The sequence below is a fragment of the Lactuca saligna genome, chromosome 8 (genome assembly GCF_052625555.1).
Source record: "Lactuca saligna cultivar CGN05327 chromosome 8, ASM5262555v1, whole genome shotgun sequence".
NCBI classification, from domain to species: Eukaryota; Viridiplantae; Streptophyta; class Magnoliopsida; order Asterales; family Asteraceae; genus Lactuca; species Lactuca saligna.
Genome location: NC_136424.1, coordinates 61,279,263 through 61,296,764, shown reverse-complemented (window position 1 = coordinate 61,296,764; position 17,502 = coordinate 61,279,263). Strand labels below are relative to the sequence as shown.

At 30.2% G+C, this 17,502-nt stretch overlaps 1 protein-coding gene across 1 annotated transcript; it reads right to left on the bottom strand.

Moving 5' to 3' along the window:
- Nucleotides 1-12,350: 12,350 nt before the first annotated feature.
- LOC145011979 (NAC domain-containing protein 2-like) lies at nucleotides 12,351-13,693 on the bottom strand. The gene is made up of 3 exons (XM_078970734.1): nucleotides 13,413-13,693; nucleotides 13,056-13,336; nucleotides 12,351-12,962 (listed from the first exon to the last, which is right to left on the bottom strand). Exons 1-3 carry the CDS (start codon nucleotides 13,579-13,581, stop codon nucleotides 12,573-12,575), a joined length of 840 nt encoding a protein of 279 aa, XP_078826860.1. The 5' UTR covers nucleotides 13,582-13,693; the 3' UTR covers nucleotides 12,351-12,572.
- Nucleotides 13,694-17,502: the final 3,809 nt, after the last annotated feature.

Sequence of the window (17,502 nt, the reverse complement as noted above, 5' to 3'; positions counted from 1 at the left end):
GGTTGATTATTTTGGAATTTGGGCTTTATGGGCAACTGGTTTGGGCCTTGGCCTAGGCCAAGTTTGGGAAAGGGTAAAAAAGTATTTTTCCTTAATTTTGGATTCTTAGTGTTAGATAGGATCCAATTATTAATTAGATGTAATTTTGTAATTGGTAGCGCGAGGATTTTAGCAGATTTGCATCCATAGATTTATCTGTGGATTTCAGCTCACTGTGGTGAGTCTCCTCACTGTACTATCGGTCGAAGGCACCAATGTCAACCCATTGGGTTATGTATTATTGGAAGACAAAGGGGTGACCCTTGGCTATGAAAGACTCGGAGCTGGCTCTTGGAAAATCCGTATGCAAGACCAGGGTTCGAATCCAGATACTTAAGTAAATTGTTAGTTATAGATTGTATGCTTGTTGTCTTCCCGATGCATGCATGGAAGACCAGGAGGTGGCTCTTGACACTTATCTATAACACCTAGGGTTTAGCCCCGGCTTGGTAAGGAAAGACCATGATATGGCTCGTGGCATAATGGCATGTCACACCCAAAAACCTGAACGGTGGAAATGTTCGAGGGTGGAGGACGTCATGTTTAGTATCACAACAATGCACAATATTAATCAAAGTACAACATCCATTACATTCATAAAATATAACTTTACATCTATGTTCAAGTGATTGTATATTTGACACCAAAAAGTATAATTTACAGACATAATAATAAAAAATTTTGTCTTCCTCAAAACCTACTGAAACTTGTTTAATGATTTCCTGAAAATACAAGTAGTTTTGAAAAGAGTGTCAACAATTTAGTTGGTGAGTTCATAAGTATGAAATGAAAATATTCTGTCGTTTGTTTTTCTGAATTGTAAATATGTTCACCGAGAAACTCCTATATTTTCTGTTGCATATGTATTTGTATTCCTAAATAGTATAGTTTTAAATCCCCATAAAACTATAAAAGTATGTTTTGTCTATACTAGAATAGTATTCCATATTTATACTTGTATGAAGTTGTAATTAATGTATTATAGTTTTAATTTATTAAAACTATACGAAGTTTCATACTTATTCTTACACTATTTTATTCAACACCAAATTTTGAGTTATCATAACCATGCTTGATGACCTAAGCCTCACCTGAAACACAACGTTCTTCAGGCGTTGTAAAATAGTAAGAAAATTATCATCCCTAGGCCTCCCAGCCTAGTTGTTGCAAGCAACTTAGGTGCGAGATTTTCAATCGCGTATAGATATATACACAATTGTCACGCTCTCCCTCAGGAGACTCTGGGTATAACATTCAGGACTTTTGTTTTATACTTAAATAAGTACTTGAAGTGTGTCTCACAAAATCTATATTGATAATTATGTGTAGAATAATGAAAAATATCTTTGAAATATATATATTGTAAATATCTTATAAATTATATTAAATATAATTTATATAGTTATTTTTATATGTTACTCTGAATATCTAGAAAGCATATGTAGTTCCACAAAGTGTATTGATAAATATGTATGAATCATAAATTATACCTATTATAATTTATATGTTTATTGTTGTAATAAATTCCAAACCAGTAAAATAGTTAGTTTATAATAATCACAAACTGGATAATTAAATTATGTTATTTATACGAGAAATCTTTGTAATTTACTTGTACTTTTCCAATTAAAACATTATAAAAATAGTGAAAATATAGGGGTATAAACTCCCTTGATAGTCGTGAAGAACTGTTTATTACTTCGTTGTTAAAAAGGCTTTATTGAAAATTAGGCATTGCAAGGGTTCGTGTTTAGAAACCGAAAGAATCTTTTCTTGCTAGCTTCAATTGTCTCGGGATGTCTTTCAAATGTTGGATATGATACCGGGGCTTCGGGGTTTGTAAAAAAGTTTAAAGTGGTGAAATAGGTGAAAAAGTATGAAAAATGGAGTGAAAAGGGTGCCAAATTCAATCAATCTCACAACCCTTATATAGGCTACGAGCTTCGGACCAACGGGGAGTCAGCAGGACACTCAGCAGCAGCACCGAAGGCTATATGGCGATGAGGGAAAGGGGCGCGTGGCTCGGCTCGCAAGGCGCCACTGATACGAAGCGCGTCGGATGGCTATTGGACCGTGGCCTCGGTCGAATCGGAAGGCGACATGCATCGGACCCGGGCATCTCCGTGTGTGAGGTGACGTGTCGGTTTATTGTTCACGTGAAATTTCCCAATTTCCAATTATTTCAAATATTTGGGTTGTGTACTGTTATGTCGAATCTTAGAAAAATCATAACTTCTTCATATGAAGTCGGATTTGGGTGTTCTTTTTACAGACATTCTCAGGTTAACGTATTCTACGACTTTCATTTGGATAGTTAAGGCTAAAAATTATTTTATTGAAAAACTTTATTTTTACACTTACAGTGTTTTGCCGGTTTTGTCGCGGATCTTCGATTGGTCATAACTTCTTCATTATAACTCAGATTTGGGAGTTTTTTTTTTTTTTGGAATCCTTGTAAAATTATCTATCACTTGGTTCATCCCAAATGAGTTTATTTAATACTTCATTTTTGACATTATTTTTCATTTCAACATAAATTACAATAGTTAACCTAGACTATTATATTGGGAATTTATAATTATCTAGGTAGAGTTTAGACTCCAATAATTATAGAATTTCTCCAGTTATCACATGATAAGACTATGGCTGGAAAATAGCATTCTTTATTGCATGTATGGTATGCAGTATTTTGAGGAACTCACTAAGCTTTGTGCTTAAGGTTTATTGTTTATGGTTTTAGGTACTTCTGGTTCAAAATGGAAAGAATCGACTTGATCGCAGCGCATACACCAATGTTTTTCAGCAATTTAGTGATTTTGGGATTGTACTCTGATAACTATTTTATTATGAGATACTTCTAGTTGTTTAAGTAAAAGATAAATGAGTATTTTGATTGTATTAAAAATGAATTTTCCAGCGCTTTTCTTGTGTAGCTTGATGCTCCTTCAATTCCCTTATTTCAGATTGAGCTGCATTGACTTGTCTTTGAAGGGATTCAGTATGATTTTGAGTGTCGTCCTGCATTTCATCAAGACGAAGGATGTCTGCAATATTAGTCTGCACAGTGGCATCTACTTCAAGGATTTTGTTGATCGAAATCCTTGCTTGATCGATTTGATGGTTTATTCGACGTATCATAACTAGAAGAGCTCTATCGGTTGTTCCTCAATTATCGAGGTTATAAAAACCTCTTTCCATCCCATAAGGAGGGCGTAGGCCTTCTTGCCGACTCCAGTGGTTTATATACTCTCCCCATTCTGGTATAGGTATTGCTTCACCTTGTCTCAGGAGGCGTTCTCCAGGATTGTAAACTTGTGGTTCCGTGTCACTACCACTTGACTCACTATCACTAAATTTCCTTGGTTCCTCCTCCAAATCATCTCCATTTCCTTGGTTCAGGAAGTAAGGGTTCCCGGGTAAATGAAATCCGGCCATGTTGTCTATACGAGAAGTAGAGATGAGAAATATATAAAATATTTAGACGCGTGGTTTTATAGTATCCCAAAATACTCCTATAGTATTTTATATTTGGTTCTGTAGGTTTGGTAAGTTTTTATACTTGTTGCAATACTACAATCATTCCTAGCCATATGCTAATCACTTCATGGATAGATATAGTTGATCAGGCTATATTTATCCCAAAGTTGATTATATATCGCTAGGTTTACTTGTACTATTCAACAATCATAATACTTTTATACTATATATATATATATATATATATATATATATATATATATTCATGTTAATATACCTTCTGTAACAACCCAAAAACATGACCCAAAAATTTTGTTCTAATATTACTAAAAATCAAATCTTTGAACATCATATATATCAAAATCATGAAATGAGTAACTCAAATGTCATAGTAACGGTATCAAAACAACATTCTATCAAACATGATAATATTAGAAATGAACTCACAGGATAAACTGAAGTTATGGTGTGTGCAATGCCATCATTCTGAGCTCTTCCCTTTGCTAGCGGAAGTACCTGAAACCAAAACTGAAAACTGTAAGCACGAAGCTTAGTGAGCTCCCCAAAACTACCACATACCATACCAATCATATAAACACATAATGGGCCCCGCCTGGCATCGAACCGAAGTATGGAATAACTTGGGCCCCGCCCACTGCATCGAGCCCCGCCTAGCGTCAGACCGAAATCCGGAATAACTTGGGCCCCGCCCGGCATCGGACCAAAGTCATATCGTGAACATATAGTGTAATCACATTTTGTATCGGGCTTACCCGACATACTACACATAACAAAACATGCATGAATCATGAAGACATCAAGCATACATACTACTGCATCGGACCAAGGTCCGGAACTACTACTAACTAAATGGGCCGACATTGTGGCCATAGACCCGTTCTTACTAGAAGGAAAACTCACCTCGTAACTCTAACTGCTGAGATGCTAAATCCGAAGTTGGATGAATGCTACTCCGGAATTCCCCGTCTACAATTTCCATAAACACTAAATCAGATACCGATACTAAACTGAGGGTATAATGACCATTTTACCCTTGATCAAAGTCAAAGTCCCTAGTCAAGGTCAACAGCCCATGTTGACCTTAAGTCGCCGAGTACCCGAGGCTACTCGTCGAGTTCCTTGAAACCCCTTCCCACTCGCCGAGTCACCAGGGTGACTCGCCGAGTTCTTACGATTTCCGATCGAAACCTTAAGTCTACCCTTCGGGTTTCCTTCTAACAACACGACAGATACACACACATTCATAACTTGGGGAAAACTCATCTGACTTGCCAAGTTGTTCATACAACTCGTCGAGTCTATGGAAATCTTCATCGGACACGCCGAGTTGCTCATCCTACTCGTCGAGTCCACGGCTATCTTCATATGACTCGTCGAGTCAACCTTGCGACTCGCCGAGTCTATTCAGTCCTTTTTTCATACAGACCTGTTTTGAGCCATGCAACGGTTGTAAATCTCAGATCCAAGCTTCTAGGGCATGCTTTTCACATAAAGTTGCAAACTTTACGTGCATGCATGGCTACAAAGGCTCTAAATGCCTATCTTAAGCTCTTCAAGGAGCTTCATGCTCAAGAGGGACTTCAATCATGACCAAGACTGCAACTTTATGCTTCTAGAATCCAAGGAGAGTCCAGATCTGAAGTTACAATTTCAGATCTAGCCCATAGCTCATCTCATCAACTTAACATTCCATAAAATAAACCCTAGAACTCAACCAATAGAAGAGATCTACAAGGAAATGGCAATTTCGGTACCTCTAGAAGATGATAACTGAGATAAGTGTTGATTCCCACACTCCACTTGCTCCAATCTCCTTCTCCTCTAAGCCTTCTCCCTCCAAAGATCCTCTTTTCAAGCTTCAACACACAAAGAGGGGACACACACGAATTAGGGTCTCACAAAAGCTTTCTAGCCTGTAAAGAGGCCCAAAGGAGGATGAGGTTCCTTTAAATAGGGTGTAAAACCCCGAGATTTAGGGTTTCATCTGCCAGCTCCTACTCGTCGAGTCCCAATATGGAGTCGTCGAGTAGGTCACTTATCACGCGATCCCACATCGTTGCTACTCGACGAGTAGGGAAACCAACTCGTCAAGTAGGCCTTAACCCAAGAAGTCTTATTTAAACCATACCTGAGGATCGGGGCGTTACACCTTTTTGTAAAATACTTAAAAATTTTAAAAGTATACTTGTAGTCAGAGCTCTCAGCCCCAATGTATTTATAGTTTGTATATCTTTTTATGAATCGATATATTGAGTTCACTATAAACATTGCTCTAATACCAATCTTTCACACCCCCAAACCTGAACGGCGGAAATGTTCGAGGGCGGAGGACGTCATGTGTAGTATCACAACAATGCACAATAGTAATCAAAGTATAACATCCATTACATTCATAAAACATAACTTTACATCTGTGTTCAAATGATTGTATATTTGACACCAAAACGTATAATTCACAAGCATAATAATATAAAATTTTGTCTTCCTCAAAACCTGCTGATACCTGTTTAATGATTTCCTGAAAATACAAGTAGTTTTGAAAAAAGTGTCAACAATTAAGTTGGTGAGTTCATAAGTATGAAATGAAAATATTCTATCATTTGTTTTTCTTAATTGTAAATATGTTCACCCAGAAAATCCTATATTTTATGTTGTATATGTATTTGTATTCCTAAATAGTATAGTTTTAAATCCCTATAAAACTATAAAAAGTATGTTTTCTCTGTACTAGAATAATATTCCATGTTTGTACTTGTATGTAGTTGTAATTAATGTATTATAGTTTTAATTTATTAAAACTATACGAAGTTTCCTACTTATTCTTACACTATTTATTCAACACCAAATTGTGAGTAATCATAACCATGCTAGATGACTTAAGCATTGCCTGAAACACAACGTTCTTCAGGCATTATAATATTTTACGACAGTTGTCACCCCAGGCTTGTTGGCCTAGCTGTTGCAAGCAGCTTAGGTGCGAGATTACCAGTCTCGTATAGATCTATACACAAGTGTCACGTTCTCCCTCCAGTAGACTCTGGTTATAACATTCAAGACTTTTGTTTTATACTTAAATAAGTACTTGAAGTGTGTCTCACAAAATCTATATTGATAATTATCTGTAGAATAATGAAAAATATCTTTGAAATATATATATTGTAAATATCTTATAAATTATATTAAATATAATTTATATAGTTATTTTCATAAGTTACTCTGAATATCTAGAAAACATATGTAGTTCCACAAAGTATATTGATAAATATGTATGAATCATAAATTATACCTATTATAATGTATATGTTTATTGTTGTAATAAATTCCAAACCAGTAAAATAGTTAGTTTATAATAATCACAAACTGGATAATTACATTTTGTTATTTATACGAGAAATCTTTGTAATTTACCTGTATTTCCCCCCTTAAAACATTATAAAAATAGTGAAAATATAAGGTATAAACTCACTTGATAGTCTTGAAGAACTCTGTATCACTTCGTTGTTAAAAAGGCTTCATTTCTGAAAATTAGGCTTTGCGAGGGTTCGTGTTTAGAAACCGAAAGAATCTTTTCTTGCTAGCTTCAGGTGTCTCGGAATTTCTTTCAATTGTTGGATATGATACCAGGGCTTCGGGGTTTGTAAAAAAAGTTTAAAGTGGTGAAAGAGGTGAAAAAGTATGAAAAATGGAGTGAAAAGGGTGCCAAATTCGGTCAATCTCACAACCCTTATATAGGCTACGAGCTTTGGACCGACGGGGAGTCAGAAGGACACTCGACAGCAGCAGTAAAGGCCAGATGGCGATGAGGGAAAGGGGTGTGTAGCTCGGCTCGCAAGGCGCCACTGATACGAGGCATGTAGGATGGCTATTGGACTGTGGCCTCGATCGAATCGGAAGGCGACACACGTCGGACCCGGGCATCTCCGCGTGCGAGGTGATGTGTCGGTTTATTGTTCACGCAAAATTTCCCAATTTCCAATTATTTCTCTATTTATAAGCCAAAATCTTCTGAAATTCATAACTTTCGCATACGAGCTCCGTTTTTGACATTCTTAATATGCACGTATAGGTGAGAATATGATCAACAACTCTCGTTTAGACTTTGTCGGCTAGTTTTGAGTTTATTTTTAATATTATTATTTTTAACATACCGGGATAGGAAAATCCGTTAAAAATTCATAACTTCTTCATCTGAAGTCCGTTTTCGTCTGTCTTTTTACCGTTGAACTACTATTAACGAGACCTTCGATTCTTGTTTAGGTCATGTTAGCTCAAAATCATCCGATCTTTTTTTCGAATATTTGGGTTGTGTATTGTTATGTCGAATCTTAGAAAAATCATAACTTCTTCATATGAAGTCGGATTTGAGTGTTCTTTTTACAGATATTCTTAGGTTAACGTATTCTACGACTTTCATGTGGAAAGTTAAGGCTACAAAGTATTTTATTGAAAAACTTTATTTTTACACTTACAGTGTTTTGTCGGTTTTGTCGCGGATCTTCGATTTGATCATAATTTCTTCGTTATAGCTTGGATTTAGGAGTTCTTTATTTTTTTTGGAATCCTTGTTAAAATATCTATCACTTGGTTCATCCTAAATGAGTTTATTTAATACTTCATTTTTTACCTTATTTTTCATTTCAACATAAATTACAATAGTTAACCTAGACTATTACATTGTGAATTTATAATTATCTAGGTAGATTTTAGACTCTAATAACTATAGAATTTCTCCAGTTATAACATGATAAGACTATGGCTGGAAAATAGCATTCTTTACTGCATATATGGTATGCAATATTTTGAGGAACTCACTAAGCTTTGTACTTAAGGTTTATTGTTTATGGTTTTAGGTACTTATGGTTCACAATGGAAAGACTCGACTTGATCGCAGCGCATACACCAATGTTTTTCAGCAATTTAGTGATTTTAGTATTGTACTTTGATAACTGTTTTATTATGAGATACTTCTAGTTGTTTGAGTAAAAGATAAATGGGTATTTTGATTGTATTAAAAATGAATTTTATACCTTGAAATTTTAGGATGTTACAACAAGTCTAATATTGATCCAATTGATACAATCCTCAATCCCAAGTGATACATATGGTGGTGTTATATATATTGTACTAGTCGCAACATCGGTTTAAAGGATAGACACAACAGGGATTCATGGTTGTATGTTCGTGGTTTCATGATAAAAAAACGACAAGTAATGTAATGTGTAGGGTAGGTGGGGTAATTAAAGGAAGAGAGATTGACAGATGGAAGTTGTGAGTCACACGATCTAAAGAGGGTTGGAGAAAGAATGAAGAAGAAGAATTAGTGTGACGGTTTGGTGTAGATGGATGAGGTGGGTCCAGTATATTAAAATCATTAGTTTTATAATTTAGTTACATAAAATAAATATAAAAGAAAATTATAAAGGGTAATATAGTTATTTTATATCGGTCTCATACTAAAACCCATAATAAAACGAGTTGTATTAACTTTTTCACCAAAGGACTAATGGTAGAATTTAGTCTAAAAGTTAATATTGTTAATATTTTAGTAATTAATAGAAATGGTCCACATCTTTTTTGCAGCTCTAGTCCAATTTTTAATAAGTTGATAGGTTATATCCTCATTTTCCAAACTTATATTTTTGGTCAATGATATATATAAAAAGATAGTTTTATCTTTTATATTATGGTTTTTTATTAAATTATACAAATCATCCGTATGGTATGTTCTAATTTGTGTGTTTTATCTCTATCTTTTATTTTTCACTCGGTCCATCCTTATTTAGTTTTAAACTTACATAATTTCCTATTATCTTTGTTAGTCAGAGTTTTCTTCCTCAGTGTGCCCCATACACCTTTAATGTAAGGGTTTAAATTTTTTTTTTTACTTTGTGTTAATGTGTATATCGAGCTATTGTGGTGTAGTGTGTCAAAAGTGTTTCTTAACACATCTTGGATCATTACACTCGATTTTTAATAATAAAAAATAAAAAAAAAAAATAAAAAAAAAAAAAATAAAAAATAAAAAAAAAAAACTTGTAGAACATCAATGGTGTGGTTAGAACTAGTCAAATTTTTTATTGATTTTAAACATGTAGTCTTTTATTTATATGTTGCCAATTACTGAGACTTAGACTAATACCACGATACATGATAGGTGAATTGCATATGAGTGGTAAGACCAAATATCAAACTCAAGAGGAACATGGATGTACTAATATTAAATAATCCAAGTACTAAAGTATATGATATTGCCTAAATTAGTCATATATTTTGGATGTTTATTGTAATATATATATATATATATATATATATATATATATATATATATATATATATATATATATATATATATATATATATATATATTACAATAAACATCCAAAATATATAACTAATTTAGGCATTATCATATACTTTATATGTGTATGTGTGTATTGTTCTAGAAGGATGTAATTTGAGATAATTGATATTTAATATTGGATGAATATAGTTTAAATTGGAGTGAGAAGAAAAATGAAAAGATTGGGATAAAGAGGGAGTTGATATGGATCAAATTCAAACTTACCATAAAATACGGTTTTAACGCGTTGAAGAATGATGATGCCGTCACGAAGATGCATAAAAATTCGAGAACCATCGGAACATATAACACATAGTAACGTGAATACTGATGCGAAGCTGTGCGCCTTTTTATTTTCTATAAATACAAGATTTTGCAATGCAATTCGGTCTGCAGAAAAATACAACCCTTTATTACGAAAAATAAACCCTTTTGATCGTATTGATGGCTGGAGAATAAGAGGAAAACATACTTTTGAAAATCACAAGAAGAAAGATTGAGAAAATTGTGATTCTTTTTATTGATTTGTTGTTTTGTGAAAATAATGGGCTAAAACCTTCTTACAAAAATGTACATGCTACCGAACGTTGACATTTTTGTAATTTACTACAATATTTTATAATTGTTATGAAATAACATAGAAATATATTTGCAATTAAACTTTATTTTAGAAACTATGATTTGACATATCTTAAATTTTTGTTTCATGGAGTTGTCGTTATTGGAGAGTGTAAACTACCCCTTGCTTATTAAAAACCATTTGATGCAATTTTTTATTATTATTGTTATTTAGTAATATTCTAATTATTGATTTTACACGTATAACATAGTAAATATAATATTCACAAAACATATGAAATGATCATTAAGTGTTAATGATTTTTTTGAGCTTCTGTACTTCAAAAAATTGTATAAATTTTTATAATTTACAACCAAAAAGCATCATAGTTTCTTGATTTTAAATGTTATTTTATCCATTTTAGTAGTACTTAAAACAAAATTATGAAATTTCTATCACCATAATAATATAAAAATGAAACTAAAGATAACTAAACAGACCAATGTATTATTAATCACACATTATTTTAAGGTGTTACTCACATAAATGGTTTACACAACCACTATTACACTCACATATAAATGTACACAAAGTAATTTAGAAGGTAAAAATAGAATTTCCCTATTTTAATTTCCCAAGTACTTTTTTAATAATACATGGTGATGTAAACTCTTCTTAAATATGACTTCATCTCAATTAAACTTTCACATTCATTTTTTTTTTTTCAGTTATATATTAATTTAAAGTCCCAAACTTTTATTCAATAATAGATGATGATGTGAACTCTTCCCATCTAAGACTTAATCCCAATTAAAATTTGACACTCAAATAATACTTTACTTTTAGCTTAATTGGTCCATACCTACCACACCAATTCACCATATAAATTCCATTCTAACTTTCCATTTTTGTCCATTCCACAATTTTATGAATTTGACAAATCTAAATCAAAACGAACACGAAACATGCAATCTTATGGTTGAAAGCTGTCTCAGATGTTTTATTATTTCATCTATATTATGGAGAATAATCATATGGAACGATTAAAGCATATCCTTATGATAAAACGATAAAACTGGTCAAAGAAAACGATATTATATTTCTTTTCGACTGTAGACCCCACTTGCTTTTGTTTTTGTTGTAATAATGGACGTATTCTTAGTCACTACATGATGGTGTAAGATATTGGTGTACAATTGACGGTTTTGTTTGTTTCATATGTTACAAAAAAGGACATTATGTGAACAAGTGGTTTTTCTAAAGAACATAGTTATATATTTAAATTGTTTATCTTCTGAACAATCGTGAATGTATTGATAATATTGGTTTTTATATTTTCAAGAGTCACCTTCGAAGATGTTTGTCGAACAACCGAGATGAATAATAGCTGTCATATACTCGAAGTCATTTTAAATATTAGAAAATGAGATTTAAGTTAAAAGTATGGAGTTTTAAAAACTAAAGTCCAAAACATACAACTTAGATAATATCAAATCACGATTTATTCAAGAATTTGAACCTTAATTTTCTTCCTTGATATCACCCAAACCATATTTTATTGGACCTAAATCATGACACAGCACCAATAAATATCTAAATTATGACTCGATGCCAAATGAATATTCTTTTCTATCTCATAATTCATTAAAAAAAATGTTAAAAATTCATATATATTCTTTTTGTCAACCATGTGGATTACCCTTCACTAAATTAATAGTTAAAGATTCTTATATATCTAAATAAATAACATTAATTTAATTGTAAAGTAATAAAGTGATTGTAACTTCTGAAAAAGTTTGGATAACAACGTTAACCTCAAATATAACATGTGAAGTTGTGAACACAAATAATTATAAGATTTACAATTTCGTTGTTGTGGAACTTAAGAAAAGCAAACTGTTAACACATTAAAAATATAAAAGAAAAACGTTAAAAAAAACATTTTTACAAAATTACCCAAATGAAAAACAAAAGTATTTTCCACTTGGCATTAAAAACTATTAATAAAATAAGAAAGATATCCCCCTTTTCTATATCCCATTTATGACCTATTTCACAATTATCAGTAAAACATTTCTTTTTGCTATTTCAACATTATTTTGCTATGTCAATTCCATTCCATCATTGATCCTATAATCATTGGAATCCGAACATTGGACTGAAAAAACTTGATTGGTTTAAGTTGTTTTGATGGGTGTCTTCAAACTTGATGGGATGCGATTCCCTTACCCTCGTTTCCAGGATTGGAGTTGACGATTGAGGCATGATTCCAATTCCAGTTTCGATTCCGGCATTGTTTTCATAGTTTGTGTTGTGATCATCTAAAAGATGAGAAATCGAACCTAATGATTCCAATTCCCATAGATGAGCAAGTGAAAATGTCCTCGGGATTTTCATTGATTGCAAATCCATGGAATTATGATCATCGGAAACAACATTTTCGGCGTTTGAATCTTCTTCTCTTTGTTCCAAAGGTTTTGCAGCAGTTTTCTTCTTGTAAATTCGACATAGAACCCAATCATCAAGCTGAAAAACATGAAAAACACGTAAATCAGATGGGTTTTACAATGATTCAATCAAATCGACAAACATGATGCAAACTGAAATCGTTCTTCTTACCCTCATTGATCCGAGTTTCTTAGCGGGTTGTGATCGAGACTCTTTCAATCGATACTCATGCATAATCCAATCGGTTTTAACCCCCTTTGGGGGTCTACCTTTGTAGAACACCAAAGCTTTCTTCACGCCAACGTATTTTGATCCACTGTAAATCGCTTTATCTGTCCCTGTAGCTTTCCAATACCCTGAAACAGCTGCTCGATTTGGGCGAACTCCATTTGGGTATTTTCTATCGCGAGGTGTGAAGAAATACCATTCGTTTTCTTCAAATTCCGTTTTCTCTGTTATCAAAATTCAAAACAATCAACATAAACTCCATAGTTCATAACCAATCACAAACTAAATCAAAACACTAACCAGGCAACTCCCATGGGTCAAATTTGTAGATATCAACTTCAGGGATTATAGAAACAGGACATGGTTTAGATAACGACTGGTTTCGCAGATAGAACATGATCAATTCTTCATCGGTGGGGTGAAATCGAAACCCAGGTGGGAGATTACAGTTGTTTTCCCTTCCAACCATGTTTAACCAAAAGGGTGTTCGAACTTCGAAGAAGAGATGAAAGGAGGAATTGATTGACTGAAAAGGGGGGAAGAGAAGTGAGAGTGTTTGAAATGTTGGCAAGGAGAAGGGATGCGAATTTATGTGAGGGGTTTATTTGTCGATATGTGAAGATTACATCATTCTTGATCTTGATTGGTTGGTTTGACTTTTGACTTTTTACTTTTGATTTGAGTTCCAATTGAGACTTGGCACACACCCATACTTGCAAGATTAGGTAATACACACCACACACAACTATTAATTTAATAGGAATAATCCATACTCCTTATGGGAATATATATATTTTTTTAAAAAATTTTTTAATATTTTTAATTTTCTTTTTTTGTGGTGCTTTAACAAACTTTTATTTTATGGGCACACTCAATTGACAAGTCTCAATTAAGATTCGAATATGTGATATTAGGCCATGACGAGTATCGGCAACGTATATCATTTCCACTCCAATAGGCAGCTTTTTTTTTTTTTTTTTTTTTTTTTTTTTCAATTTTTAATTAGTATTATATAAAAAAAATTTAAAAAATTCAGACTTTTTTGTTATTATTTTTTATCGTTTTTATCTACGAAATGTGTTTTATTATAGAATTAATGAGATATTTCTATTTTATTATATTAAATATTTATATAATTATTAAATTATATTTTTATATATTTATTTATAAAACAAAAATATATGGTAATGAGAATCCACTATTTCCTATAGAGGACTGAAAAAGAATGTGGAAGGAAAAAGTGAGAAAGTGAAAAGATAAACCTTTGGTCTCATAAATCAAGTTAGTTTATATAGATGATTTTTTTTTTTAATAATAAGCTTTACTAACAAAAATCCTCAATTAGGATGTAATGATCATATATAGTTAGTAGTCATGACTTCAATAATGTAAATGTAATCACAATTCACAAGTTTTGGTTTTAGTTTGCAATTATTAAGGATGTTTTAGGCGTTGATAAATAATAAAGATATTTTTGTTAAAGTATATATTTTGTAAATGTTTGTATCTTTTAAATGAAAAAAATTGTATGGTATAATCAAGATTATTTCTTCACAAAATTAGATAAATTGTGTCTTTAGACATCAAGAAACTCCTTAATGATTATTGATGTGCAATATATATATATATATATATATATATATATATATATATATATATATATATATATATATATATATATATATATATATATATATATATATAGGTTCAAATTCATTTGAGACCATTATAATTTTGTAAGACCATAATACCAAATCTAAAAATAATTTTAAAATGCAAAGTAAATGGAAAAATCCAAAAATTCTTTTTTAAAATATTATTTTCGGAACTTGAATTAACTAAAAAAAATTTTAAAAAAATAAAATAAATTAAAAAAAAACCTGTTTTTTTTTGTGAAAAATATATGAAATATTCTAAATAGAATATTACACTGACATATTTTAAAAAATAATTTTAAAATGAAAAATAAATGGAAAAATCTAAAAATTCTTTTTTTAAATATTATTTTCGGAACTTGAATTAACTAAAAAAAAAATATTAAAAAATATAAAAAAAATAAAAAAAATTCTATTTTTTTTTTTGAAAAATACGTGAAATATTCTAAATAGAATATTACACTGTACATATTCTAAAAATAATTTTAAAATGCAAAATAAATGGAAAAAACAAAAAATTCTTTTTTTAAATATTATTTTTGGAACTTGAGTTAACTAAAAAAAAATTAAAAAAATAAAAAAATACGTCTCACGGTTTCACAAAATTAGACCGTCTTACATTAACATATATATATATATATATATATATATATATATATATATATATATATATATATATATATATATATATATATATATATATATATATATATATATATATATATATATATATATATATATATATATATATATATAAAAGTAAAGAAACGAATGTTTCTTTTTGAATACATTACGCTCCAATGTCATTGGATGTGCAATCCACGACTTCTAGCTTATTAAGTAATTCTACAATTTTAGTATGCACTATAAAATGTATGGATAGCAACTTCTCGACAAATTGTAGGTTGAAGTTACCTCTACATTAAAAGATAATAATATGCTATAGGGCATTATAAAATGTTATTATACTCCTTAAAACACATTTATATAAATTGTATAAAACATGGTATATCATAAAATATATAACTGCATTTATTATGAAAGTTGTATAAGAGTTTGATAACGTGTGATTAAGACTAAATTTAAGTTGAATAAAATATGGATGATAATACGAAATTAATTTAAGAGACGAATTTGAATACATGGTTTATGAGTAGTGGACGGTAAAAGCAAAATTATAGTATATATTTGTTAAATTATTTGAGTACACATCAATCTATTAAATTCCAAAAAAATTCAATGGCTATAAAAACAATAAAAGTCATATGTAATCAGCATCCAATTTTGTTCCACTACAGAAACAACATAAAAATAAGACTTGAACGGTAATATTTGAAAATTATTCAAAGATTACTTAGATCTGACAAAATATTTTAATAACTAGAAAGTAACATTTTTTTTTTGAGTTAGGACTTGATTCCTATGTTGAATAAGGCAATAAATACATTTATTGGTCTTTATGGTCTATCAAGATAGGTCCAAGGTTTATCCACAAAAAGTAAAGCATAGTGCACATGTTTGGTATATATATATATATATATATATATATATATATATATATATATATATATATATATATATATATATATATATATAACTATTTAATGTGAGAACGTGAGAACACTACTTTATGTTACTATTGTACTATAATTTTGTATATATACAACGATATGATATTATTCATCAACAAATATACGGACAATCACACATTAAAATTTTGTATGTACAACTTTATGACATTATTCATCACCGAATATATGAACCATCACATATTTAACATTCACATTAGAATTTACTAAATTACTATATATATATATATATATATATATATATATATATATATATATATATATATATATATATATATATATATATATATATATATATATATATATATATATATATATAAATTTTATAGTAGAATAGCAATATAAAATTGAATATATTCATATTATAATTAGTACAATACTATACATATTAAATTTATAGTAGAATAATAATATAAAATAGTGTTCTGACGTTCTCACATTAAATAGTGTTCTCATTTGATCTTAACCCTATATATATATATATATATATATATATATATATATATATATATATATATATATATATATATATATATATATATATATATAGAGAGAGAGAGAGAGAGAGAGAGAGGGGGAGAGAGTTGAGATCGGTTGACAACTCATAGTTTCCCAAGAACCTAAGAATTAATTGTGGAGCGTTGGATTAAAATTAAATCATTAAATGCATTATCATCATCATACCAATCCCACTTAATTTTTTGTATTATTGGAAATATTAATTAAAAAAAACTCTCAAATTCACATTATAAACTAAATTTTGGATTTTTTTTATTAAAAAATAAATAATTTTAGTTTTTTTTTAAACTGCATATTTTTTTAAGTTTTTTAGAAAGCATAAATTTTTAAAAAACTTTTAATTATTTTTTAAAAACTGCAATTTTTTCAAAAAAAATAACTACAACTCTTTTGAAAAAAAAAACTGAATTTTTTTTAATAAAACACTAATTTTTTAAAAAAAAAAAAAAAAAAAAAAAACTGTAACTTTTTAAAAAAAAAAAAAACTGCATTTTTTTCTTAAACTACTGCAATTTTTTTTTTTCAAAAAAAGTGCAACTTTTTCAAAAAAACTGCAATTTTTTTAATAACGTTGCATTAATATATATATATATATATATATATATATATATATATATATATATATAT